The sequence below is a fragment of the Bufo gargarizans genome, chromosome 9, assembly GCF_014858855.1.
Source record: "Bufo gargarizans isolate SCDJY-AF-19 chromosome 9, ASM1485885v1, whole genome shotgun sequence".
Classification (NCBI taxonomy): Eukaryota; Metazoa; Chordata; class Amphibia; order Anura; family Bufonidae; genus Bufo; species Bufo gargarizans.
In genome coordinates this window covers 188,389,505-188,416,846 of record NC_058088.1, presented here as the reverse complement: position 1 = coordinate 188,416,846, position 27,342 = coordinate 188,389,505, and the positions used below count along the sequence as shown (strand labels likewise).

General features: G+C 43.2%; 1 protein-coding gene across 4 annotated transcripts in view; it reads right to left on the bottom strand.

Annotated features, from left to right (window-relative positions):
- Positions 1 to 27,342, bottom strand: part of LOC122946147 (glutamate receptor ionotropic, NMDA 1-like) — a 92,296-nt gene that overhangs the window by 27,779 nt on the left and 37,175 nt on the right. For 2 of the 4 annotated variants that reach the window (XM_044305548.1, XM_044305550.1), the window contains exons 4-15: positions 21,825 to 21,887; positions 20,883 to 20,983; positions 15,595 to 15,716; positions 15,290 to 15,464; positions 12,972 to 13,116; positions 12,219 to 12,302; positions 11,635 to 11,776; positions 11,428 to 11,555; positions 10,034 to 10,198; positions 7,699 to 7,817; positions 7,264 to 7,376; positions 6,088 to 6,236 (exon numbers count right to left, since the gene is read on the bottom strand). In XM_044305548.1, coding sequence (XP_044161483.1) covers positions 6,088 to 6,236; positions 7,264 to 7,376; positions 7,699 to 7,817; positions 10,034 to 10,198; positions 11,428 to 11,555; positions 11,635 to 11,776; positions 12,219 to 12,302; positions 12,972 to 13,116; positions 15,290 to 15,464; positions 15,595 to 15,716; positions 20,883 to 20,983; positions 21,825 to 21,887 — 1,506 coding nt within the window. The remainder of the gene's footprint in view (positions 1 to 6,087; positions 6,237 to 7,263; positions 7,377 to 7,698; positions 7,818 to 10,033; positions 10,199 to 11,427; positions 11,556 to 11,634; positions 11,777 to 12,218; positions 12,303 to 12,971; positions 13,117 to 15,289; positions 15,465 to 15,594; positions 15,717 to 20,882; positions 20,984 to 21,824; positions 21,888 to 27,342) is intronic. The other 2 variants (XM_044305549.1, XM_044305551.1) reach the window with 1 other exon arrangement.

The window sequence follows — 27,342 nt, the reverse complement described above, 5'->3', positions numbered from 1 at the left end:
TAACTTAGAATTATAGCTAAACCAGCACCTCTTCTGCAGACAGCTGTTTCTGAGTGACTGCCACTCATCAGTGCAGAGCAGAGGGAACTGGCTTAAAGGGGTTGGCTCATCTCGCACTTTTCGCTAGGATATGCTACTAATGTCTGATAGGTGCAGGTACCACCTTCTGGGATCCACATCTATCTCTAGAACGGAGCCCCCAAAGTGAAGGAGAGTGCTCCCTGCATGCCCTTCTATGGGAGTCCCCAAAAAAAAAAAACAGTTAGTGCGCTCGGCTATTTTCTGAACTCCCATAGAAGAGAATAGAGAATGCACCGCGCAAACGCACCCACCTCTCCATTCACTTCTATGTGAGTTCCACAAAAGAACAAGCGAGTGCGCTCGTCTATTTTCGCAACTCCCATAGAAGGGAACGGAGAATGCACAGCGCAAGCGCAGCCACCTCTCCTTTCACTTCTATGGGAGTTCTGTAAATAGCCGAGCTGGGATTTCCGCATTCCCATAAAAGTAATTGGAGGTGTGCCACGCTTGCGCGATGTGCACTCCTTCACTTTCGGGGCCCCGTTCTAGAGATAGATGCAGGTCCCAGAGGAGGGACCCACACCTCCTAGCGATATGCCACCAAAAGTGTGAGTTGAGCCAACCAATTGGATCCTGACGAAGAGCTGTTAAGCCAGTTACCTCTGCACTGATGAGGAGCAATCACCCAGAAACCTCTATCTGCAGACCAGGTTCTGGCTTAGCTAGAATCCTAAATTACTGTGTGTCTCAAGGGCGGATTAAAAGGTCGAACATTAATTTATAGGATAGCCACCTTACATCTCGAGCCATGGTAGCTCAGCTATGTTTTTCTTTTTGGAAAAAGCTAATTGCATACTATTCTCAGAGGGGACGAGCTGCTGTCAGACACATTCAGGACACACGTGTATATGTATGGGGCGGGTCAGGAGAACTAGCAAAGGTACTATTATATATGACTGGTGACCCATTAATGTGATGCTGTTATTATTTACTGGTCTTTAATTAAAATGCATTATGGTGAATTGTGACATGTCCTGGAATAAGGACATAGGTGACATCTGAAATGCCTAAGCATGCATGTACTGGAACGTAACATACAGCAATAAAGATTAGAAGGATAGTATAGAAGCACTAGTGGATACAGGAGCAAGCCGTTCTAACATCTGGGATAGTGCCACATAGAACAATGTCTGGAACAGGTTTAGCAGGGACCACTGTTCCTCTGCAAGAAACCAAGAACATGAGAGTAAGGCCTCATGCACATGACCGTTGACAGATGGTGTCTGTGTGCGTTCCGCAATTTGTGGAACGGCACGGACAGCCATTGATATAACTGCCTATTCTTGTCCGCAAAACGGACAAGAATAGGACAGGTTATATTTTTTTTTGCGGACCATGGAACGGAGCAGCGTGCTGTCCGCATCTTTTGCGGCCCCATTGAAGTGAATGGGTCCGCATCCAAGCCGCAAAAACTGCGGACCAAAACAACGGTCGTGTGCATGAGGCCTAAGTTCAAAAGATACACTGGAAATTCTTAGTACATTTTTGGAGTCTGATAGCTGTCCTGTTAATCAATTTGAACGATGTCGATGTATGTTCACTTCTGTATTCGGCGCAGGTGCAGTGAGTGAAGGCTCCTGCTGCCGGCTTCCTCACTGTGACGTAGTCGGCGCAGGCAAAGTGAGGAAGCCGGCACCAGGGGCGTGGCCTTCACTCACTGCGCCTGCGCCGAATACAGAAGTGAACGGCGCAGGCACGGGATTTCCTCAACGATGCATGGAACTTGGACATTAATCAAGAGAAGCTGGGCGGGTAGAACGGAGGACCTGGGCGGGATACATGGTTAGTTTTTCGAGCCTCTAGGTGCTGAATCTATGCCCACATAGCCCCTAGAGGCTCAATAGCATATTGTAAAAGTGTGTATTTTAGAAGAACGGCTGCAGGGACAAATGTAAAAAACACACAGTTATGTAGTGCACACATCGCTAATGTCAGTCAGCTACATAACACAAATTCTGATGGTAGAAACCCTAAAATCCAGGGTATAGAGACACAGATTAAAGAGTACTTGTAGACTGGTGTGATTAGGGAATGTGTATCCCCCCTACAATACCCCCTTATTTGCTATTAAGAAATGGACAGAAAAGGGAAAACCAGCAACATACAGAATGGTCCATGATTTGCGTGCCATAAATAACTGTATTAGAAACGCCAGTGGTGCCAAATCCTCATACTCTGTTATCACAGATCCCAAATTCTTCACAATGGTTCACAGTTCTTGATTTGGCTAAAGCTTTCTTTTTTTTTGTTCCCTTGGAGGAGGGCAGCCAGGTGCTGTTTGCATTTACACATGACAGGCGGCAGTATTGCTGGACTTATCTTCCACAAGGAGCAAAGAATTCACCAAATCAATATAACTAGTGATGAGCGTCCAGTAGACTTATTCATTAAATACCAGATCCGTCTTTCCGGTATCATCTGGAATAACAGATCCGGTAGTTAATTTTTTCAAAGCTAGAAAGAACTGCGCATGCGCAGACCGGAAATACCAGATCCGTCTTTCTGGAACACTTGGTACCGGATCCGGCATTAATACATTTAACGTTTTGGCAAGTGCGGTAGTGTTCCGGAATTTTGTCCGGAAAAAAATACCGTACAAGGGACGGAACGGAAGACATTCTCGGATTGCTTTCCATTCAGAATGCATTTGGATAAAACGGAAGCGTTTTTTTCCGGTATTGAGACCCTTTACCGGATTTCAATAACGGAAAAGAATAACGCTAGTGTGAAAATTTTCTAACACCTATGTCATCTGTGTAATTATTTCCAGGTCCTTCACAAGTGTGCATTTACCTTACTATCTTGAAACAGGTTTTTTCTTTAATACGCCTGGTTCACCAGCAGGTGGCAGCGTATATGGCAGAGAGAGAGACTGGAACTCTCAACATTCTATTTTCCCCACTTTGGGCAGAAGTGGGCCAGTCCTGCTTCCTACCAGAGGGGGCGGGTTGAAGTTTAAACTCGATAGTGGAGCTGAGTGGACATGAAAGACGTAACAGCAAGAGGAAAATGTTCTCCGGCTGCAGCAGAAGTTTCTCCAAAGGAAATAGCTCGTAGAGCCCCTTGACTCCTTGCTATATTACTTACTGAGTGTCAGGAGGGGAACAACAGCCAAAGGCCCCCCCATCCAGGAATACCAGAACCGACCAAAAGTCCAGTAACCAGACCCAAGCTGAGTTTAGCACAGCAGAGAGAGAAAGCAGACTTATCAAGTGTGCCTGCCAGTTTATGCCAAAGCCTGCTGGAACTAAGAGAGAGCCTGAATATTGTTTGGATGCAAGTTTACCCAAGTAAAGCTGTTGAACTTTATCAAGGCCTGGACTCGACTTATTCTCCACCATTACTCATCCTCTTTATTATTTCAGATAAAACCCTGGGGAGAGACGGAATCCAGGTAGGAGCACCGTGACACATAGAGACTATTAAGGCCGCACCACATCACTCGACATTCCTATCAACCTGGGACACGATCGGCCCTGGGGGGGCCAAATGTCAGATGGAATTAAACATTTATCAAAGGAAAGAATCATCAATCATAGAGGCACCCTTACCAAAAACTGCAAAGCAACGCCAAACGTTTTCGTGTCTGGTTACACATTGCAGACAGTGGATACCTTCAGCATCAACATTTATGCAACCGCTGTATGATGCTCAAAGCAGACAACCATTTTCCCTAACCCCAGAAGAAGTGGCAGCTATTAATCACCTTAAAGGCTGTATTATATCTCCACCAGGATTGGGTCTCCCTAAGTATTCCAAACCATTTTTCCTTTTTATCCCATGGACACACAAAAGGAGACTTAGAGGCCAAGGTGGCAGCAAAAAGCATGAGTTTACCAATCCTCACATCCACTGGCAGAGAGGCCAAATGATAACCAAGTGGTGCCAGTTTTTCTTGCAGTGTTAGTGCACTGAGATCCTGAAGACGCAACTTGGAGATATGCAGAGACTCCACGCTGGGAGGCTCAGTTAATCTGGACAAGACTGTCCAGTTGTATTTGGATGGGCATCTATTTTGTCTGCTTCCCCTGGGTTTCCGACTCCTGGCACCCCCGCCGATCAGCTGTTTCAGGAGGATGTGGTGCTACAGTGAGAGCTGCAGCTTCCCAAGCACAGCGCCGTACATTGTATAGTGGCTGTACTTGGTATTACAGCTCAGTTCCATTCACTTGAATGGGACTGAACCGCTCCTAGGCCACGTGACCGACGAACGTGATGTCACTGGCCCAGGAAGAGGCCGCAGCGTTGTGACCTCTTCAAACAGGGAGTTGGACCCCCACTGGCCAGGTATTTATGACCTATCCTGAGCATAGGGCATCAATATTAAACAACCAGAAAACTTCTTTAAAAGGGAGCCTGTCACCAGAATATTCACTATTACACTGGTCACAATGCCTTGTGGGGCTAGCTCAGCTGAATGTAATGGTACCTTTCACCTAGCAATCAGTTGCTCCTTTATGGAGAAAGAGTACTTTTAATCTATATATAAATGAGCGGTTAGGTGCACCAAGCCGCTCTGTGCACTCCTGCCCCTCCGGCTTCCTCTGCCAGCCCCTCCCTCTCCTTCCTGATTGACAGGGCCAAATAAGCAGACTATGCAGGAACCTGGCCCCATCCATCAAAAAGACGGAAGGGCTGAGCAAGGGTGGACAGTGTTTTGGGCCCGCCCTCGGTGCACCTAACTGCTCATTTACATATGGATGTAAAGTCAATTTTTTCTAGAATGATACAACGGATCGCTAATTGAAAGTTATCATTACATTCATCTCAGCTAGTCCTACAAGACATTTTGTCTGGTGTGACTGCAAATTTCCTAGTGACAGACTTCTTTTCTTTGGAACCATTTTTTCTATTTATTTTGGGGCAAAGTATGTTTTTGTAATAGTATTTTTTTTAAAATGTTGCTTAGTTCGGCTTGTGCTCTAATTTGGTCATAAATCAGTTTAAATAAGTGTTCAGGAGACGGATTTATCCCAGAACATCATTCTGCAGCTGCTATGTACTGTGAAACGCGGAGGCTGCAGAAGCCAAAGGAACCAACAATAAAAAAAAAAAAGCCTATTACACAAACATTTTTGTAGCCCAAAATACATCTAAAAAGTCAGTAACAAATTTGGCTTCGACGTACAGGATGACATACGGAAGATAGGATGGGCTGGGCACATCTCAAGTCCAATGTTTCCTATGGAGTTCATGTTTCAGTGTGAAATAAATCCGCATGAGGAGATAATATGTGAGGTTTATCTGATCCGCAGTCATATTGTAGTGAAGAATAGTGTTCAATAATGCCGCCACACCTTCCTGACATTCTGTATCAGGCAGTGACAAGGTCTCTGTATACAGCCTAACTGCAGACATCGCCCGTCACGTTCTCAGATGTTTAGGAGGCCACAGATGCAGCCATAATTTCATCCACTGTGCTATTTGGATAAGATCCATAGCTGTGTTCAGCGTTGAATAGAATATGTAGCAAGCAAAAAAGAAACGGCTCACTGTCTGGGGACACTCGGGGCACTTGTCCATAGTCATGTTCGGTGCACAGAGATGCTGAGACGGACCCCTGGGGTATATTGCACCCTTGGAAAGCTAGGTGCTGGACATCCCCTTCCTCCAGATGTTTCATGAATACAGTGACAGAAGGAGACTTACACAGAGCAGAGCATCCAGAAAAGGGAACCAATGATTGGGATGTTAGTGTACACTTCATGTATGTGCGGTGGCTGCCATGACAGTTATCCATGTCGGAGACCAAGATAACGCAGCTTTTATTAGTTGTTTTAATGGGGTTATCCCATGAACAGCATTGATCACCCCAGCGATCTCGAGAAAAAGGGGTCCCTGAGCCCCCTGTCCGAATGGAGCGGTAGAGAAAATGTCGGGCCACCTCTCCATTCAATCCTATGGAAGGCTGTCTACATCGGTTCCCAAAAAAGTGTATGGAGCTCAAGGTGTTCCCCACCGTATGCCCTGCAGTCTTATTCTGGTGTCCTACATGAAGCTACTCACCCGGGGGTCATTTATCCCTGTTATCCTTTCCTCAGGTCTGTCCAGCACCAGGAAGGCAGCCAGGTTAGCAGTGTAGGAGGCTACGATGATCATAGCAAATCCAGCCCACACCATGCCCAGGATCCGAGCCGAGAAGCTTCTTGGTGCCCCTGTGGAAGAAGAGGCCATTAATCACTGCCATGTGACTGATATTGATCCATCTTGGGGGTTAGCTGACCGTGCATGTGGTCATATAACGCAGATTACAGTTTATTAATTCAGAGACTTTTATGGTGGCTTCATGACCCAGATTTTGGCCTGTGGCGTGGATATAATGAGCCTCACTGTTCACTCCAGCTTAGACCTGTGGCCTACGCAGTTGGCACAATATACTGGCGCCATCGTGCTGCCTGTGTCATGTCAAGGACAAAAGCCGCTATGCTCCATGGTGTTGGGCAAGTGGTTTTTGGGGGGACTCAAAGAGAGATTTTTACTGTGTAGGGCACAAAGAGGGCAACTATGACTGTGGAGGGGAAAAGTTGGTATTAATGTGCAGGAGCACAAAGGAGGGCAATATTAATGTGGGGCAAAAAACAGGAAATTTTACTGGGTGGGGATGGTATACATTGTGGGGCAAAAATGTGGGCACTAGTGCACTTACTGTATGTCTTAGGGCCTACACCCGTGATCCTTTAAGGGGCTGTTCCGAGACAGGCGGGGGTCCAACTCCCAGCATCCCCAACGATCAGCTGTTTGCAGAGTCTACGACGCTCCGTGAGCACCGTGGCCTCTTCCTAGGCCAGTGACGTCACATTCATCGATCATGTGGCCTAGTGGCAGCTCAATCCCATTCAAGAGAATAGGGCTGAGCTGCAATACCAAGGATAGCCACTATACAGTGTAAGGTGCATGATGTGAAGAGGCATTGGTGCTCACCAGAAGGCAGCAGCCTCCTCAAACAGCTGACCGGTGGGGGGTGCCAGGTGTCTGATCCCTACTGATCTGATCTTATCCTGAAGATTGGTCATCAATATCTAAATCTCACAAAAAAGATCTGAGTAGTGCCCCTGGGGGGCGGGGGGAAGGGGGCGCGATAATGAGCACTAGAATCTACCCGGGGGAAAATGTGGTCCATCCCAAGTCACCACTAATGATGAATACTTTTACATCTATCACACAGGTCTACGTTGAAGTCACCTTCTCCAATTCCAGAGTTCAGCAGGACACCCCAGGAGAACCACATAGCAGAAGACAGTGTGAGGGCATCCTCCTCTTCCTCCTCAGTGTTCACTTTAAAACGGCCAAATGGACTGGGAGGAAAGGTAATGCAATGGGTAAGTCAGGGTATGCGAAGCACGTTCATAATGAAAATATTATGCTATTAATCGCTGTACTAAGGTCATAGAAGATACAAACAACTCCAGACCAAACCCAACCAGGAATGGTGTGATATGTTGATGCTCAGCTTCTAAGGCCACATTATCACATTTATCACTACCTCTAGAGTCCAAGGTGAAACGATAACAGGGATCAATGACCGTTAGGTCAAAACTATGAAGTTATGTTACCAGCGCTTCCTACAAGTACAGTGAACAGATTGCCAGAGAACAGAAATCATCTTGTAGGACTGACCTGAACCGATCCAGTAGATACAACATAACGGCCACCACATGTACAGAGAGTCCGACCAAGAGCCATAGAGTACTCTGGAAAGGCTGCATAAATGAATCCAGTGTACTCCTGGGGATTTCCTGTAAGGACCCAAGAAAATATACTCATTATCTATATTACTATAAAGGAGATGCATAGGTTGTACTAGCATAGTCCGTACTGGAGGTGGTGTATATCTCACTAAGATTGCTCAGATGGGTGAGGTAAAAAGAATCAAGAAAGTTGTGTTGTTTCAGCAAATTGTAGCTTTCTGAGGAATTTTTATTCTACAGTATTTTATGGACTGGATTTTAATAGAATGGCATGCCGGTTGGTAGTGGGACATGCCATTCCCCCCACACTCCAGTAAAAGATATTCACCCAGCCTAAGAAGAACCCAGGTGTAGCTGCTGGGCTCATTACTGTGAACAGCAGCGCTGCGGCCTTCTCACTGTTTACCGCCGGCCCACTGACGTCACGACTAGTATCAACTAGCGTGGGCGGGGCTAAGCTCCATTCAAGTGAACAGAGCTTAGCCCCGCCCACGCCAGTTGATACTAGTCGTGACGTCAGTGGGCCGGCGGTAAACATTGAGAAGTCCGCTGCGCTGCTGGAGCGCCGCTGCCTTCTCAAACAGCTGATCGGCGGGGGTCCTGGGTGTCGGACCCCCGCCGATCAGAAGCTGATGATCTATCCAGAGGATAGATCATTAGTTAAATGAAAGTGCAGAAACCCTTTAAGTATGCACCCCATTGAGTGATTTGAGTAAAATACCTGAAAGCTGAATGTTTAGATTTTTTACATTTTTCTCTTAATATTTGAAATTTTTTACATTGCTATTTTTACCCTACAAAATGAACGTTTTTCTTTACTTCTTTGCTATGTAGAGTTGTTTTTGTCTAGATATTCACCTGGTAGTTACACACACAAAGAAGTCTATATAAATTGTATAAACTGCACTTTTCTGTTCCTGGAGAAGGCCTTCAGTGGGTTGCCCCAACCCCAATAGACATTCTCTTGGGCTATGGACATTATAGAAGAAGATGCAACCCCACTCAGGACTCTACTGTAGTATTAGCCGGATCAAAGGGTTATTGGAAGGATTGGTTCATTCAAAGTTTGGTGCATTGGCACTGATTCCCCTGTAGAAGGAGGTCAGTGTAGTAGACCTTGATTTGAATGGAGCAGTAGAGATCATGCATGACCACCACTCTAGAAAAACAGGGACTGTGGTCCCACTCTAGTGATTGTGGGTGTCTCAGTGGTCTTCCCCTTTCCAATCATATACTTATCAGCTTGTCCTGTGGATGCCCCAGAAGTTCAATCCACACCGATCACACATATCCCTTTAAGCCTTATTGCTATGCAACACAATTGATAAATGGGAACTTAAAGGGGTCCTCTCACTTCAGCAAATGGCATTTATTATGGAGAGAAAGTTAATACAAGGCACTTACTAATCTTTCATCATTGTCCATATTCCCTCCTTTGCCGGCTTGATTAATTTTATTTAATAAAATAAGATTTATATTAATCACATTATACACTGCTTGTTTCCATGGTTACGACCACCCTGCAATCCATCAGCGGTGGTCATGCTTGCACACTATAGGAAAAAGCACCGGCTCTCACGGTCCCCGCCACCAGAGAGGCCGGCACTTTTTCCTATAGTGTGCAAGCACGGCCACTGCTGATGGATTGCATGGTGGTCGTAACTATGGAAACGAGCAGTGTATAATGTGGTGGAAAAATGAATCCAGCCAGCAAAGGAAGCAATATAGAGAATCAGAATACATTAGTAAGTGCCTTGTATTAACTTTCTCTACCTGATAAATGTCACTTGCTGAAGTGACACAACCCATTTAAAACTTCATATGCCCTAATACCTCTGAGCTAGTGGGAGAAGTTACCTCCCGGTACAGGCTACATTGCGGTACATGCCATAAATATGTACAATGCCTCCGTTCTCTCCTGACCGATCATCACTACTGGGGCCCCATAGATCCTACCCACCGTGACTCCCATAAAGTGGACTCTACTGGTTTCAAAGATTCTAAATCCCAAGGGCCTGTATAATACAGAACCCGACAAGACAGCTTCTATGGGGCCAAAGAAGAAAGGGGGACCAAGTCCATTTGGTCTATGGGTAGTGTAAACCTGGACATGGTAAATAAGTCAATGGAGAGTGAAATTGTAGGATGATTAGCGTGCCCCAGACCGTTATCTTAATGAGCACCAGGAGAGGACCAGAAATTGCTTTAGTTCTGGGGACCCACTCTCCTCTATGTCCACCCCTGCTATTTCCTACCCTACATACCTTTTTCACAAGGATGGTCAGCCCCTGGTACTTGAAGGGCTTGGAGAATTCGATGTACTGAGCGCACTCGTTGTTGATGGTCAGCGGGGCGACGATCATGTCGGCTTGTCCGCTCAGTAGCTCGCCCATCATCCCGTTCCATTCTTTCTTATTACTGTTATTAACCTGAAACAAGACGACTCACACATTTTACTCCCGTTCCCCGGGCGAACGCACTTATCAGATTAATCTAAGATGATTACAAAGGGCAAGTTTATACCATTAGGAACATCTGACAGAAAAGAAGAGGCAAAGTGAATTTGTCAGGTATTATCCCAGATTAATCTGCCAGCAGCTGCATGTAATCTGACAAGTGGATGAGCCAGAGGCATGCTGTCCCGCTCGGCCTGAGGGCTCAGACACTTCATTGAGCCAAATGCCCTCACGCAGCTGTTCTTCACAAGTATACATGGATATAGGCCCAAATGCGCGCATGATATATATTTGGTTACATCACCTGGTTGCACCAACGGGGTAGGGTATAAACAGGGTCCAATACCTTACCTTGGGCCGCCCCTATGAGGAGCTTTCCCCGATCCTGGCCATAGTAGACGTGCAGATGCTAGGTAACCTGGAGAACTTTCCTCTTCCTGCATCTAGGTGTGTGGTTGGTAGACAACAAGCAACCCCTACCTCTTTTCATTCTCAGAAGCCCCATCCAGGCTGCTTTTCTCAACCAAGGTAACCCTGAAATTGACATCCCCAGTGGCCTATTTTAACTTAGTTCCGGCCTCTGGATGCAGCCCGATCACTACTCTTCCGATAAACTATTGTCTCCAATCTAAAACTACTCCAAGTGTCACAACCTGGGGATTAAAGGGTGACTACCACCGAATCCCTTAGATTGCACACTTTGCTTTAGCCAGCGCAAATCGGATTAGAGGGTCCATCCACGACAGGGAGGAACCGATCGTGGACTGGCCATTAAAAATCATGAGGCTCTTACTAATGACCAGGGGGTCATTTATTAAACAGAAATATGCCTAAATTAGGCGTACTTCTGGCGCAGATTGTGGTGCAAAGGTAACCGCTCACGCCAGGTCTAAAAAAATGTGGGCGTGGAATGGGCGGGGAAGGGGATGGGCCAGCACCTGTTTTAGGCGTACAAAATGGTCTAAATGTAAGACAGCAAAGAGCTTAAATGTTTTTCATTTATAGTAGGTATACCACTTTAATATAGAATAATCCCCATTTTGGGTAGCATGTATCATTTGTTTCCAAAAACGCCCACTTTTGCTCATATTTGCATAAGGTCCTCCCCTGCGGTACCATTCAGTGAAAAAGGGGCAGTTGCGTTATTTGGTGAATATGTAAAATGTACAAAATAATGGACGCAAATAATGTAAGCAACTCACCCGCTCCTGGGTGCCAAACTTCCCATCAGCCACTAGGTGAAACTCGTAATTGAAATTCATCTCTTTGGCAAGTTTCAGCAATAAGTCGATGCAGAAACCGTAACAGCACTGGGGTACGGTGGGGCGACCTGATAACAGAGCGATGGAGATCAGAATGTGGCATAAGGATAATACTATCAATTACAGATCTGAGTCACCGAGGGAAGCCTCTACCTGGAATGGTATCATTGGGTCCTGAACATGGAACTTTTTTTATGAGGTCCCCGGTTATGGCATATTCCTCCCTGCAGGAGCCGTCCGGCAGAGCTGATTTCACATACACAAAGGGTTCCTGATGAATGGTAACTATCTGTGGGTGAAACAGTGAGGAACAATTGAAAGGGAGAGTCCTGGCAAAGCTGATTCTCTGTTATGCCTAGTGCGGGTCAAAGGGGGTGGAGCATGACCTAAGTGTTCCTTGGATTCCCTGTGTCATGCTCCACCTCCTTATGCCCTGGACAGTGAATCAATTTTATCTGAAGTGTTCATCATGCTTTTTTTTTATGTTTTTGAATAAAAGAATTGGAAACTTTTTTTTTCTACTTGGATTATCTTGCACAAGTCAGCAAGTGTTTCCTGCACCGATGCGTTTGGGACACTCAGTGGAGATTATTAACTGAAGTGTCAGTGGGCTCCAAAATTTTTGGGACATAATATTTTATCATAATATATTAGTGTTAATGTAAAAAGCGGAAAACTCAAAGAAACTACAGCATAACGTGGTATTGCTGAAGGAAAACTTCAACCTTTACCTTTAAATTGGTTGACATTTTGTAACCTTGCGGTTTCTCCGTTTCACCGCCCGGCCAAATGATTTTTCTTTCATTTTGTAAAATCTGGGGAAAAAAAATAATAAATCACATCATCAACCTCCATCGGCCTAGGAAAGATGAAAGGGCAGAGCAGGAAAAATAAGAGTTAAGAGTAAAAAAAGAAAAATAACAAAATAACCAAAGAATATATCTAAGACAAAGACACTTCACAAGAGATGATGAATTATAAAAAAAAAATACTAAAAATATATGTAATAAATAAATAGAAAAAGAAGAAAAATGCAAAAATATAGTATTAACAAAATCTAGCTTTAAACCCAAATGTGCAGGGGAGGTTAAAGATCCCCAGCAGAGGGTGTAGCTATAGGGGGTGCAGAGGTAGCAGTCGCTACCGGGCCCAGGTGCCTGAGGAGCTCAAAGACCCTTGTGCCACATAAGACATTGGCATTATAGAAAGTGCATGCTGGTCAATTTACACCTCTGGCTGGAGGGAAGGGGTTAGGTTAAGAATTTGGCATGAGGGGGTGCCCTTTCAATGTTTGCCTCAGGCAGCAGGAAGAATACGTGCTCCCCTGCCCCTTGCCAACAAGCACTGAGGGACGGGGGCCCAAGCTGAACTCTTGCACCAGGGCCCATGAGCTTTTAGCTACGCCCCTGATCCCCAGATCCCCTTTGATTTCAGTATTCTTCTATATTGTATTTGCATAACCCCATGCCAGATTTCCGACTCACATGACTCCCGTTGAAGATGCCGACTTGAACAAGTTTCCGATTCTGCAGATTCATGATGCTATAATTAGCAAATTTCCTGTCTCCGTCCTCATTAAACTCCACTCGTCCTGTTACTCCCTCAGGATACTTGGAAGACATGAGCACCCTATAGCGACAAAATATAGATTGGAAATCATGGAAGGTTTTCATGGTTTGCTGTGTGTTAGGCCTGGTCAATTCACAAAAAGTTCAACATGGTAATTTTTGTAGTAACCAGATATTTCCCCAGGACAATTTTTATACTTGATTTTTATGCACTCCGCAATATTGAAATTGCAACACCAAGAAAGACAAGGTTTTGCAAATCGAGAAAATAGCAGGTGTCCTAATATATGCAGATGACATTTTCAAGCACCTAGCTCCAATCTGTGACATGTGGGAGGGGCATAAAAAGCAGATTGAAAGCAAAGTTTTTTGGCCACATGAAACCTCATAAATCAGATCAAGTCATGTGAGATGATTGTGTGATGTCTCCTGTTCATCGACATGACAGTGATCACCACCTATCACAAACTGAGAGGGACTGAATCCTTGAGCTGAGAGCCCTTGGTTTATCACACCAGCAGATCGCTATGTGCCTAGGCCGATATGTCAGCACTGGTCAACGCTGCGTGTCCCAGTGGTTGGGAGAGCAACAACGGACTAGAATGACAGCAAGGGGTGCAGAGAGTAGAACCTCTACTCGGACAGATCATCTGATTAGAAGAATGAGGCCTAGTGATCCATTCTGTTCTGCAAATTAAATTGGACATCATATCCCAAGCCTAGGGCAGCAAACAGCATGTACACAAACCATCAGAAGGCGTCTGCACAACATTGGGCTACGAGCCAGAGGTCCAGCTACAGGTGATCCACTGACCTCACGCCACTACTCCCAAGGCTATCATGGTGCAAAGCAAGATGGCAATGGAGGCTGGAATGGAGAGCTGTCATCTTCAGTGATGAGTCTCGCTTTTGTCTCGATGCAATGAAATTGGTCTGGAGACCATTTGAGCAATGGCATAAAGAGGGCGTCACAAGGGAATGCCACACTGGTCCTACTCCCTATGGTGTGGGGTGGCATAATGTACACCTTTCAGGTACTAACAGCTCGGCGTTACATTGATTTGGTCGTGGAACCAGTGGTACGGCCATTTCTCCAAAGTGTCCCAGGATCTGTTTATAAACAGGATAATGCAAGGTTTCATGTTGCTCGTACTACTGTGAGCAGCCTGCATTGCCTAAACGTACTACCATGGCCTACAGCATCTCTAGGACATCATTGATTGGCAATTGTAAGCAGCGGATCTTGATGATTTCCGTGCCCAATTGCATTCAGCGCGGCAGAACATTTCTCAGAAACCATTAGTAATGTCACTGATAGAAGCACGTGGATTTCTGCACGTGGTGCTCATACTCCATAGTGGATAAATCTAGATGTTTTGAGTATTTTGTTTTCATTTCATTTAGATTTATTATTTGCATATCATTAACATGTCTATCCATCCTGTGATTTCCAGAATTACATGACTTTTCCTTCTTAGTGTTACAGTTTCAGTGTTGAGGAGTGTATGTAAGCCATCCATACTCTTATGTCCTCATGACAACACTTCCTTCCTAGGCTTTGCCATAAGGACCTGATATGGATATGTCAACATCCACATTAATGTCCCCATCGCAACTTGCCTAAATTGTGGTAGTTATAAGGTTGTCTCATGTAGACCACCCATTGTGCATCGGGAACTTGCAGAGGAAATGTAATATTACATGGGGCGATTCAAAATACGGCATAGGAGCTGATTGCAACCAGCTCTGGTTCATAGGACTCTTTCTATGAGGTCCTTGTGTCCTAATAAGGTGGTCTTTGAAATATGTGACCCTTGAGATGCATGGTTTTTGGATCCACAGAGCGGAAGTGTTATCACAGGAAGCATGAATAACCTGACACCAGGGGTGCACCATCAATGAGGCGAGGTGAGGCGTTTGCCTCAGGCTAGATGGGGGGATTATCTGTTTATGTAGTATAGTATTGGGAAGCACAGTATGTGGCGGTGTATTACCCTGTATGTTTTGTGGCTCTGTATGTAATGTTTTCCAAGTATGTCTTTAACAGTAAGGCTGGAGGGAAGGGGTTAGGTTAAGAAATTGGCATTGGGGGTTTGGGGCGCCATTTCAGTTTTTGCCTCAGGCAGCATAAAGGCTAGGTGCACCCCTGCCTGACACTGCTCATGTCTAGTAAGTTACAGAAGGGACTGTCATGTAGGGAGCAGATCCTTCAACCACGGTAGACATATAAGCACCTCTTAAAGAGCGGCCCTGTTTTCCATATGTTGGTATTCCCAACACAACCTCTTGGAGGGTCAGTAATATTTTCCTTCTCAAAAAGTTCATGAATCGCCTGAGCCGCGACCGCGACTGCGTCACTGATATGCGCAGACTCGTTTTTCCCGTTAATTAGCTGGAGACCTATGACTCCTGGGGGAAGAAGAGTGAAATCATTATTAGGAGGCACCCAATGATACTGTCATTTCCGACCTTCCCATTACGGCCATTGCCTAAAATGCATTTAAAAACTAACAAAATCTTGTTCGCTGCATTACATTACCGTCTGGAGCATATCGCAAGGCACTTCCTGAGATCTCCCGTTCTCCCACCAACCAGACATAGCCGGGGCCGGTCATTTCCAGAACCGCCGCTGTTTTGTATACCGTGCTGGCATCATCCTCGCTGAAAGGAAAGTGACACAAAGATAATATCACCATATCAAGCCATCAGAGGCCCGCCACCCTAGGTGGCATTGACCGTCAGCTCCCTTATCACTTCTGCCATGGCACTGGACTCGTTCGTTGAGTGGGAGGTTGTTGTGCTACAAGTCTCAACATGAACCAAAGGAATATTTACCTTCTATACAAATGAGTGCAAGAGATAACAAAGTGGGTAAACAGGGCACAGTTAGGGTAGAGTTACCATATGGTTTACATCAGAGGAGTGAACATGGAGATGTGCCAGGAGTAGTTGCCATGTTACTCAGGAACATGTATCGGCAGTACCTCCAAAATGTTTAATATTGATGTCATTTGGATCTGTCGTCTCTGCAGTGTGGATAGACAGACAGTTTGTGAGCTGCCAACCAGAACAGGTGCAATAGTCATGGATTTTACTGGCTAATAGTGGGTATGGTGCCACCCAGGAATATATTGAGCCAGTACAGATTAATCTGTCACATAAAGAGGACGGATAGATAGATAAATATGAGATAGATAGACAAATAGTGTCACGGCCTTTGGTGTGCGCCGTGACATGGTTGCCATGCATGCTGTTGCCAGCGGCAACCTGTTGTGGTTACAGCATGTAGGTGCCTCCTCCTTTCTCCTTGGGCCTTCCCTGTCTTATGCCGGAGGGTTAATTATCTAGGTGGTGGGGATTTAGCTGTGTCCTGGGTGTGGCCAGGAGGTTTATTTTACCTGTGGCTTCCAGGCTGGAGTCAGTTGTACTCCAGCCTTGTTTGGTGATGGAGCGCTGCTCCTTTCTTGGGTTAACCTGCCCAGTCCTTGAGGAACCGGTAGTCTCCTTTTCCTGACCCCTATGCTGGGGTTCGTTAGAGTCAGTAGGGCCCAGGTTCCAGTGTATGAGTCCTCCCACCATTAGGGGGCGCTCATACGGTCAGGAGATCAGGGCTAGGATGAGGGTTGTATTGGAGGTTTTAATTTTCTGCATCCTTGCTTACAGGCCTGGTTACTTCCTGTATTCCTTTCATTATATGGTGGGGGGTTTCCCCTACTCCCCACCGTGACAAATAGATGATAGAGACAAAGAGAGATGGATAGATATAGAACAGATAGAGAATGGAGAGATAGACAAAATTAGAGAGAGATATGAAATAACAATAGAGAGATATGAGATAGCTATGGGGTGGATAGAGAAAGAATAGATAGATCGATAAAGATATTAGAGAGATAGAGATATGAGATAGATAGTGGAGTGCCGTGGAATATTTTTATTTCTGCACTTTTGGAGATTGGATCACTTCAACATCCGCTGGCACCCTTCTGCTTTTTTGGACGTGCAGTGCCGTTCATACTATATTATAGATAGACAAATAGATAGATAGATAAATAGATAGAAGAGAAAAGAAAAGTAGCAGCACACAAACTTTTTATATGGGGGTGCAAACAATCCTCCTAGGGGACCGGAGACCAAGGACCCAATTGTAGACAAAAAGAGAAGAGAAGGCAGCACTCCAGGTAGTAAGGAAAAGTGGACGATTTATTCACCCAACCAGCAGCAACGTTTCAGCTCTCACAATGGAGCCTTTATTCAGGTAGTAAGGAAAAGTGGACGATTTATTCACCCAACCAGCAGCAACGTTTCAGCTCTCACAATGGAGCCTTTATTCAGGTAGTAAGGAAAAGTGGACGATTTATTCACCCAACCAGCAGCAACGTTTCAGCTCTCACAATGGAGCCTTTATCCAGCTGCTGGATAAAGGCTCCATTGTGAGAGCTGAAACGTTGCTGCTGGTTGGGTGAATAAATCGTCCACTTTTCCTTACTACCTGGAGTGCTGCCTTCTCTTCTCTTTTTGTAGATAAATAGATAGATACAGGGGTGGGATTCAAATTTTTAACAACAGGTTCCCTACTCAACAGCGGACACGCGACATCACAACACGTTTACATATACAGTACAGACCAAAAGTTTGGACACACCTTCTCATTCAAAGAGTTTTCTTTATTTTGATGACTATGAAAATTGTAGATTCACACTGAAGGCATCAAAACTATGAATTAACACATGTGGAATTATATACATAACATAAAAGTGTGAAACAACTGAAAATATGTCATATTCTAGGTTCTTCAAAGTAGCCACCTTTTGCTTTGATTACTGCTTTGCACACTCTTGGCATTCTCTTGATGAGCTTCAAGAGGTAGTCACCTGAAATGGTCTTCCAACAGTCTTGAAGGAGTTCCCAGAGATGCTTAGCACTTGTTGGCCCTTTTGCCTTCACTCTGCGGTCCAGCTCACCCCAAACCATCTCGATTGGGTTCAGGTCCGGTGACTGTGGAGGCCAGGTCATCTGGCGCAGCACCCCATCACTCTCCTTCATGGTCAAATAGCCCTTACACAGCCTGGAGGTGTTTGGGGTCATTGTCCTGTTGAAAAATAAATGATGGTCCAACTAAACGCAAACCGGATGGAATAGCATGCCGCTGCAAGATGCTGTGGTAGCCATGCTGGTGCAGTATGCCTTCAATTTTGAATAAATCCCCAACAGTGTCACCAGCAAAGCACCCTCACACCATCACACCTCCTCCTCCATGCTTCACGGTGGGAACCAGGCATGTAGAGTCCATCCGTTCACCTTTTCTGCGTCGCACAAAGACACGGTGGTTGGAACCAAAGATCTCAAATTTGGACTCATCAGACCAAAGCACAGATTTCCACTGGTCTAATGTCCATTCCTTGTGTTCTTTAGCCCAAACAAGTCTCTTCTGCTTGTTGCCTGTCCTTAGCAGTGGTTTCCTAGCAGATCTTCCACCATGAAGGCCTGATTCACACAGTCTCCTCTTAACAGTTGTTCTAGAGATGTGTCTGCTGCTAGAACTCTGTGTGGCATTGACCTGGTCTCTAATCTGCGCTGCTGTTAACCTGCGATTTCTGAGGCTGGTGACTCGGATGAACTTATCCTCCGCAGCAGAGGTGACTCTTGGTCTTCCTTTCCTGGGGCGGTCCGCATGTGAGCCAGTTTCTTTGTAGCGCTTGATGGTTTTTGGGACTACACTTGGGGACACTTTCAAATTTTTCCCAATTTTTCGGACTGACTGACCTTCATTTCTTAAAGTAATGATGGCCACTCGTTTTTCTTTACTTAGCTGCTTTTTTCTTGCCATAATACAAATTCTAACAGTCTATTCAGTAGGACTATCAGCTGTGTATCCACCTGACTTCTCCACAACGCAACTGATGGTCCCAACCCCATTTATAAGGCAAGAAATCCCACTTATTAAACCTGACAGGGCACACCTGTGAAGTGAAGACCATTTCAGGTGAAGCTCATCAAGAGAATGCCAAGAGTGTGCAAAGCAGTAATCAAAGCAAAAGGTGGCTACTTTGAAGAACCTAGAATGACATATTTTCAGTTGTTTCACACTTTTTTGTTATGTATATAATTCCACATGTGTTAATTCATAGTTTTGATGCCTTCAGTGTGAATCTACAATTTTCATAGTCCTGAAAATAAAGAAAAAACTCTTTGAATGAGAAGGTGTGTCCAAACTTTTGGTCTGTACTGTACATACACCCTATACATGGTATACATACATAAATACACCATATATACACTACACACACACAGGCTACTTTCACACTAGCAATACCGGGAAATAAACACTTCCGTTTTGTCCCGATTCATTGTCAATGGGGACAAAACTGAACTAAACAGAACGGAGTGCTCCAAAATGCATTCCGTTTCGTTTAGTTGCATTCCCATACCGGAGAGCAAACCGCAACATGTTGTAGTTTTCTTTCCGTCCTGGGATGCGGAGCAAGACAGATCCGGCATGACCACCAATGCAAGTGAATGAGGACGTGTCCGTTTTCTCTGACACAATAGAAAACTGATCCGTCCCCTATTGAGTTCATGACGGATCCGTCTTGGCAATGTTAAAGATAATACAACCGGATCCGATCATAACGGAGGCAGATGGTTGTATTATCAGTAACGGAAGCGTTTTTGCTGAACCCTGCTAGTGTGGAAGTAGCCTAATGAGCTAAACTATCAGCAGCACGCAAAGCAATGGAAGTGAACATCTCCAGCTGCCCTTATGTCACCAAAGCACTGGATCGGGACTCAGCCGGTGACATGGTTCTCCGATCCAGTTGTAATTTTAACAACCGTAGAACTAGAGGGAACTGGCAGAATCCCATGCCTAGATAGATGAAGAGAGAGATGAGATACCGGATGGATAGTCAGATTAGAGAGAGAGACAGAGAGATGGAAAGATGATAGATAAATATGATAGATAGATAGCAGGGGCGTAGCTATAGGGGGTGCAGAGGTAGCAGTCGCTACAGGGCCCAGGAGCCTGTGGGGGCCCAAAGACCCTTGTGTCACATAAGAAGACACTGGTATTATAGAAAGTGCATGCTGGTCAAGTTACATCTCTGGCTGGAGGGAAGGGGTTAGGTAAAGAATTTGGCATGGGGGTGGTGGGTGCCGTTAGGCAGCATGAAGGCTGACGGGAAGGGGGGCCCAAGCTGAACTCTTGCACCCGGGCCCATAAGCCTTTAGCTACGCCCCTGATAGATAGAATATGCAAAAAGAAACAGCAGCACAGTCCAGGTGTAAGGGTGCGATTCCAGACAAAGATTCCATATACAATATTCAAAGAATGAATGATGAAGGAGCACTCCAAATTAGGTGAAGGGTGCCTGACAAAGGCCTCATTGAGCTGGGCTGAAACGTTGCTACTTGGGAATAAACGGGTCTCACACCCTTCACCTACTTTGTAGAGCTGCCTCATCTTTTTTTTTTTGAATATCATAGATAGATAGACAATATAAATATGAGAAGAATTTTACAACCAATGGGAAACCTATTACAATATTAAGGATGCGCTTAGATAAAAAAAAAGAAGAGGATAAACACCATAAGGCATATCATTCTAGCCAACAATAAACTTGGCGCTCTGTGTAGATTAATGCTGTTATTCCATTATCAGAATATATTTCAATCAGGGAATAATCTGAAAATAAAAAAAATATTTAAAAAGTTCATCGGGGGAGATCTCTGCATGTATGCCTGTCTGGACTTGACCCCAGGGCATTTCCTGTGTATAGAAAACAAATGTCAGACAGTACAGAGGCCAGGGTGTCCTGGTCGCCAACTTACCTAGCGGAGAGGATGATCACTCTGGCTTCCAGTCCTTTCGCTTCAGTCAGAAGAGCCGTCACATTTTTGGTCCCAGGTTCAAAGTGAAGAACTTTTTCTGCCTGTGATTAGTGTGAGCAAATGGAATTAGCACGGGTAATACATACCTTTCTGAGAGTGAGCCATGCTATCTAGAGAAAGAAGGTTACACACTCTTATCACAAGTCAAGAGATTTTTTTTCTTTTTTATCTATGTCCAATATTTTCTTTAATTATTTTTTCCTTTTCTTTTTTTTCTTTATATTTTTTCCTTGCTTTCATTTTGCACTCTGCATGCAAACTGAAGTTCGCCAAGACCCAAAAAGAAAAAAAAAAGACGTGCATTTTATAAGATATTAGGTTAAAAAAAGGTCTGGAAATGCATAAAAAAAAAAAAAAGAAAATCCAATGAAGTGTCCTCTTCCCAAAATCAAAAAACCAAAAAGAATATATCGCAAATAAAAAAAGAGAAAAAAAGTTTTTTTACCTTTGAAGAATAAAAGTGAATATTTTATACTGTAGAATAAAATCTTCCTTATTTTTTTTGAAAAATAATGATAAAAAAACTTGCAGGTTAATTCATTGGTTCACATGCATTCCTAACAAACTTTAACTGCTGGAGGTGCCCACAATTAATTTTTTCACATAATTTTTTATTTTTCATTTTTTTATTTTATTTTTTTGCTAGCCCCTCCAGCATCAAAGGATAAAGAGAGTTCACTGAAGGGGGCAGGCTCAGCACTTACATTTCCCATTGTCTTGTCCAATCCATTACCGGATTGCACAAAAATAGCAGACAGTCACGGACCACCTAAGTTAGGTGGGGGGCAGGAGGAGGAATTTAGATTGTATCGTTTTTGGTTTTGGGGTGTCTGTGACTTAGTTAGAACCGGTGGGCTACGTGCATTTTCCATGCATATATACCTTGGGTCCACGCTTGTTGTCATAGGAAAGTTGTTCGAGGTTTTCATAGTTCCTTTTTTTACTCTGATGAATAATGTGCACAGAGAAAATATGTAGACACAGAAGAATATTATAAACAGTTGAATATGGTGTGTAGAAAAGCAAACCAACATCCACCTCATTTCTCCACCTCTGCTAAAGGGTCACAATAACACTGGAGCTTGCAAAAAAACCATGTGATGTATGTCAGTGAATGTAGACCGCATAGGCAGTGTTGCTACTGTACACAGAGGGCCGAGGCTAGTGAAACCTTTTGCGTTAAAATGCAGCCCGATCTGCAGCAGCATGTTATAGAGCAGGATGAGCCGAACAAATTGATATATATATTTGTAGGAAAAGATTCAGTAGAACCTGTAATATATTAATTTAAACCTCTGCCCATTCTTAAGAGTCCAGGGGGCAGGGAGTGGTACCACCCACTGGACTCTTTAAGCCCAGAATGATTAGAAGCTTCATGACAGGTTCTACTGAATCTTTTCCCACAAATATATATATCAATCTTCTCAGCTCTTCCTACTCTATAACATGCCGCCCACAGATTGGAGTGCATTTTTAACGTGACATTTAATGAAAAACTATAAAAAAACAAAAACAAAATGGAGGTATTTTGTCACAGCTCTACATTCATTTCTGAGCTTAAAACTTCAGAGGTCAAAGATAGAAATATTAATTAATTTTTTTGTTTCTATATCGCAAGACCATAGCCGGGGGTGGGGGTGTGGGGGGGGGGGGTACAAGGACATTGGCCACCGCATTATACTGTGAGAAGGTATTAGGACACAGGGCTAAGATAGTAAGATACCATTCACATATGTCAGATTTGATACGTATTCCGCACAAATATCCACATCAAATTCGAAGACAATCCCACGCACGTGAATAGGGTTTCTCCAACAGAAAATTTCCGGGCCAATTTTTGGTGGAAATAACTAGTGTGCTTATTTTAGGCAGAAATGCCAAGGATAACACTGGTGCTAATCATAGAGCAAATTCAATGCAAACCCACATTCAAAATCTGAGGGTCAGCCTTAGATTTCTGCCATGTTGGAATTTAATGCTGATATGTGAATAGAGCCTTAATGGCTATGGACACCTTTAGGGGCAATTTTTTTAAAAATTATTGCATTAAACTCATTTTGAACTAAAATAATTTAAAAATGTCTTTTTTTCTGTACAGAGCTGAGATGCTCTAGCAGCAGCCTTTGGATTTTCTGTCTTTTCGGTCAGACCAGGAGCTGACAGGCTCCTTATCTCTGCTCTCTGACCTTATAAACACTCATTGTAGCTCAATTCTTATCTGACTGATATGAATGTGGATTATATAAGTGTTTATGACCTCTCAGTACTTTAGAGATAAGGTTTATTAGATGACCGGCACAGAGTGAAAAAGTGAAAGTACCAGTCACACAGCTAGAAAAACTGTTAAACCTTTGTGACCGAACGGCTCAATATTTTTTTTTAATAAAGGCCAATTGAAAAAAATATTTTTAGCCAAAAATGAGTAACATGCAATCATAAAACAAATTGCCTCAGAAGGTGTACATAGCCTTTAATTTAACATTGGCCCCAGATGAGGGCCATGCTGTGCCCAGGGCCCCTTTGTACATCTGGGATGTTTCAAAAAATCTATAAATTATCTTTACTGATGGTCAAAATGCAGAATGTGTGTAATGGGGGGAGCGTCAAGAAAATGGAAGCCAGATTATAATTGCTTGCCTCTTCATCCCCTATGGATATGCAATAATAATCCTGCCAACATCCTCACCATAGATATGAAGCAAAAATTCATAGAATAGTGTCCATTTTGTAAATATAGATGATTTTCAAAAATATTACATTTTTAAAAATATTTATAAAAAAATCTAAGAAACTTTCCCCATATTTTTAATACTTGTGTGAATGTAAAATATCATGATAAATATCATATATGCCCATCAACCATAACACTGAAACCAGGTGACGTGAATGGCATTGACCATTAAAAAAATTATTTAAATAAAATAATTGTAAAAAAAATGCAATTTTTTGCATATATTTGCCAGCAATTTCTCCAGTTCGGCTATGTATCAATAGATCAGTTGAAGTAATGCAAGACATTTTTTTTATGGATACCTTAAGATACATTGCACAGTTTTTTTGGTTACTGTGATTTGACCTACAGTACAGACAAAAAGTTTGGACACACCTTCTCATTCAAAGAGTTTTCTTTATTTTCATGACTATGAAAATTGTAGATTCACACTGAAGGCATCAAAACTATGAATTAACACATGTGGAATTATATACATAACAAAAAAGTGTGAAACAACTGAAAATATGTCATATTCTAGGTTCTTCACAGTAGCCACCTTTTGCTCTGATTACTGCTTTGCACACTCTTGGCATTCTCTTGATGAGCTTCAGGAGGTAGTCACCTGAAATGGTTTTCACTTCACAGGTGTGCCCTGTCAGGTTTAATAAGTGGAATTTCTTGCCTTATAAATGGGGTTGGGACCATCAGTTGCGTTGTGGAGAAGTCAGGTGGATACACAGCTGATAGTCCTACTGAATAGACTGTTAGAATTTGTATTATGGCAAGAAAAAAGCAGCTAAGTAAAGAAAAACGAGTGGCCATCATTACTTTAAGAAATGAAGGTCAGTCAGTCCGAAAAATTGGGAAAACTTTGAAAGTGTCCCCAAGTGCAGTCACAAAAACCATCAAGCGCTACAAAGAAACTGGCTCACATGCGGACCGCCCCAGGAAAGGAAGACCAAGAGTCACCTCTGCTGCGGAGGATAAGTTCATCCGAGTCACCAGCCTCAGAAATCGCAGGTTAACAGCAGCTCAGATTAGAGACCAGGTCAATGCCACACAGAGTTCTAGTAGCAGACACATCTCTAGAACAACTGTTAAGAGGAGACTGTGTGAATCAGGCCTTCATGGTAGAATATCTGCTAGGAAACCACTGCTAAGGACGGGCAACAAGCAGAAGAGACTTGTTTGGGCTAAAGAACACAAGGAATGGACATTAGACCAGTGGAAATCTGTGCTTTGGTCTGATGAGTCCAAATTTTAGATCTTTGGTTCCAACCACCGTGTCTTTGTGCGACGCAGAAAAGGTGAACGGATGGACTCTACATGCCTGGTTCCCACCGTGAAGCATGGAGGAGGAGGTGTGATGGTGTGGGGGTGCTTTGCTGGTGACACTGTTGGGGATTTATTCAAAATTGAAGGCATACTGAACCAGCATGGCTACCACAGCATCTTGCAGCGGCATGCTATTCCATCCGGTTTGCGTTTAGTTGGACCATCATTTATTTTTCAACAGGACAATGACCCCAAACGCACCTCCAGGCTGTGTAAGGGCCATTTGACCATAAAGGAGAGTGATGGGGTGCTGCGCCAGATGACCTGGCCTCCACAGTCACCGGACCTGAACCTAATCGAGATGGTTTGGGGTGAGCTGGACCGCAGAGTGAAGGCAAAAGGGCCAACAAGTGCTAAGCATCTCTGGGAACTCCTTCAAGACTGTTGGAAGACCATTTCAGGTGACTACCTCTTGAAGCTCATCAAGAGAATGCCAAGAGTGTGCAAAGCAGTAATCAAAGCAAAAGGTGGCTACTTTGAAGAACCTAGAATGACATATTTTCAGTTGTTTCACACTTTTTTGTTATGTATATAATTCCACATGTGTTAATTCATAGTTTTGATGCCTTCAGTGTGAATCTACAATTTTCATAGTCATGAAAATAAAGAAAACTCTTTGAATGAGAAGGTGTGTCCAAACTTTTGGTCTGTCCTGTATATGTTAGAAACAGAGAAGAAGAAGAAAGAGTCCTTCATTCATACAGTTATACAGGGTGGCCCACAAAAAGTGTATGTAGTATCTACCAGCATAATCGGACCTTCCCAGAGATGCAGAGACCTGGACGGGGACCACTTTCAGCATCTTCTGTGACATGTGGGTAATAAAAAATAAAAATAAAAAATCCACTTGCTCGTTCATCTTGTCATACTATTGCTGGAGGCAGGCTACTTTTTCCTGGGCCACCCTGTATTCAGGATTCAGTGGGAATGCACTTTTAAAATTTTATTGTGAAAAATATATATTTTTTAAGTATTTGTTAATTATTTTTTATTTATGGTAATTTTTGGGCACATATTTTAGTGTCTTCACTTTTGCACACAGTTAAAAGGCATGATTAAGCTAATACGAACCCATATGTACATACTTCAGGCAGGTTAAAAGATATAATTGGATCATTTTTCACCCTAGGGACGCAAAATAGTTTTTTAATAAGCTCATACTGAAGGTTGAAGTGTTATATGATCTGTTATCTGAAAAATAATATCATAGATATTGACTGGAGATTATGAAGAGTAAATATTTGTCTGATGCGTTGCACTGATTGTACTCCACACATGTTTACTGCATCAATTTTTTTATTGCACAGTTTATTTTTGCATTTATGTCCATCCTATTTTCAGAGATAAAAAAATCTAAAAAACAGAAAATGCTTTTTTTATTTAAAAAATTGCTAGTTAAAACCGATGATCAGAGATTCAATTTGGGTTCAATTCGGCTGAATCAGTCAAAAAATTCAGTTCTGAATGAATTTTCAGCCTGAAAATTTGTGTATGGCAGGTCTCCTAGGACTTATATGTTCTCTCTCAATCTCTTAATTCACCTGAATTTTTACAAAATTTGTGTTGAATCCGATTCATTTGCTTCTCTATACCCATGAATTCTAAAGTAGAAAAGAAGTCACCGGTGCATCTCCAGTCACAATCTCGATACCGACCAGCAAGGTTTTTCTCCTTCAAGAGAAACAGAACATAGTACAATACCCAGGGTGTTTAATATTCAGTAAGATTTATTGTACTTACAAACATCGATTGGTAACAAGCGTGTATAGCTGCCTGACCCGGGTTTTACCTTTGCTTCATCTGGGGCGTTACCAATCGATGTTTGTAAGTACAATAAATCTTACTGAATATGAAACACCCTGGGTATTGTACTATGTTCTGTTTCTCCTGAAGGAGAAAAACCTTGCTGGTCGGTATCGAGATTGTAACTCGAGATGCATCGGTGACATCGTGGAATCTCTATTTGAATCTTCCTGTGAGTGAAACACCAGCCTGTGGAAGCCTAGCGCGGACCCATATATATGTACTTTGGTTGTCTTTCTGGAGAATGGACTTACTCCAATTTTTGGGACTGCTGCTTTAAACTGTTCCTGACACCACACAGAAATTCCTTTTGTGTCTAAAGTAGAAAAGAAGTCTAGAATAAAAAGTATACAACTTTCTAAAAAAAAAAGCATAAAAAAATCTAATTTTTTTAAAAAAAAACCTTAGTAAAACATTAATTCATAAATAAATAATTATTTGTAAATAATAAATAATAAATGATTATATTATTTTAAAAATAATATAATATTATTATTATGTTATATTATTTTATAAATAAAAAAACTGGAAATAGAAATGCAATACATT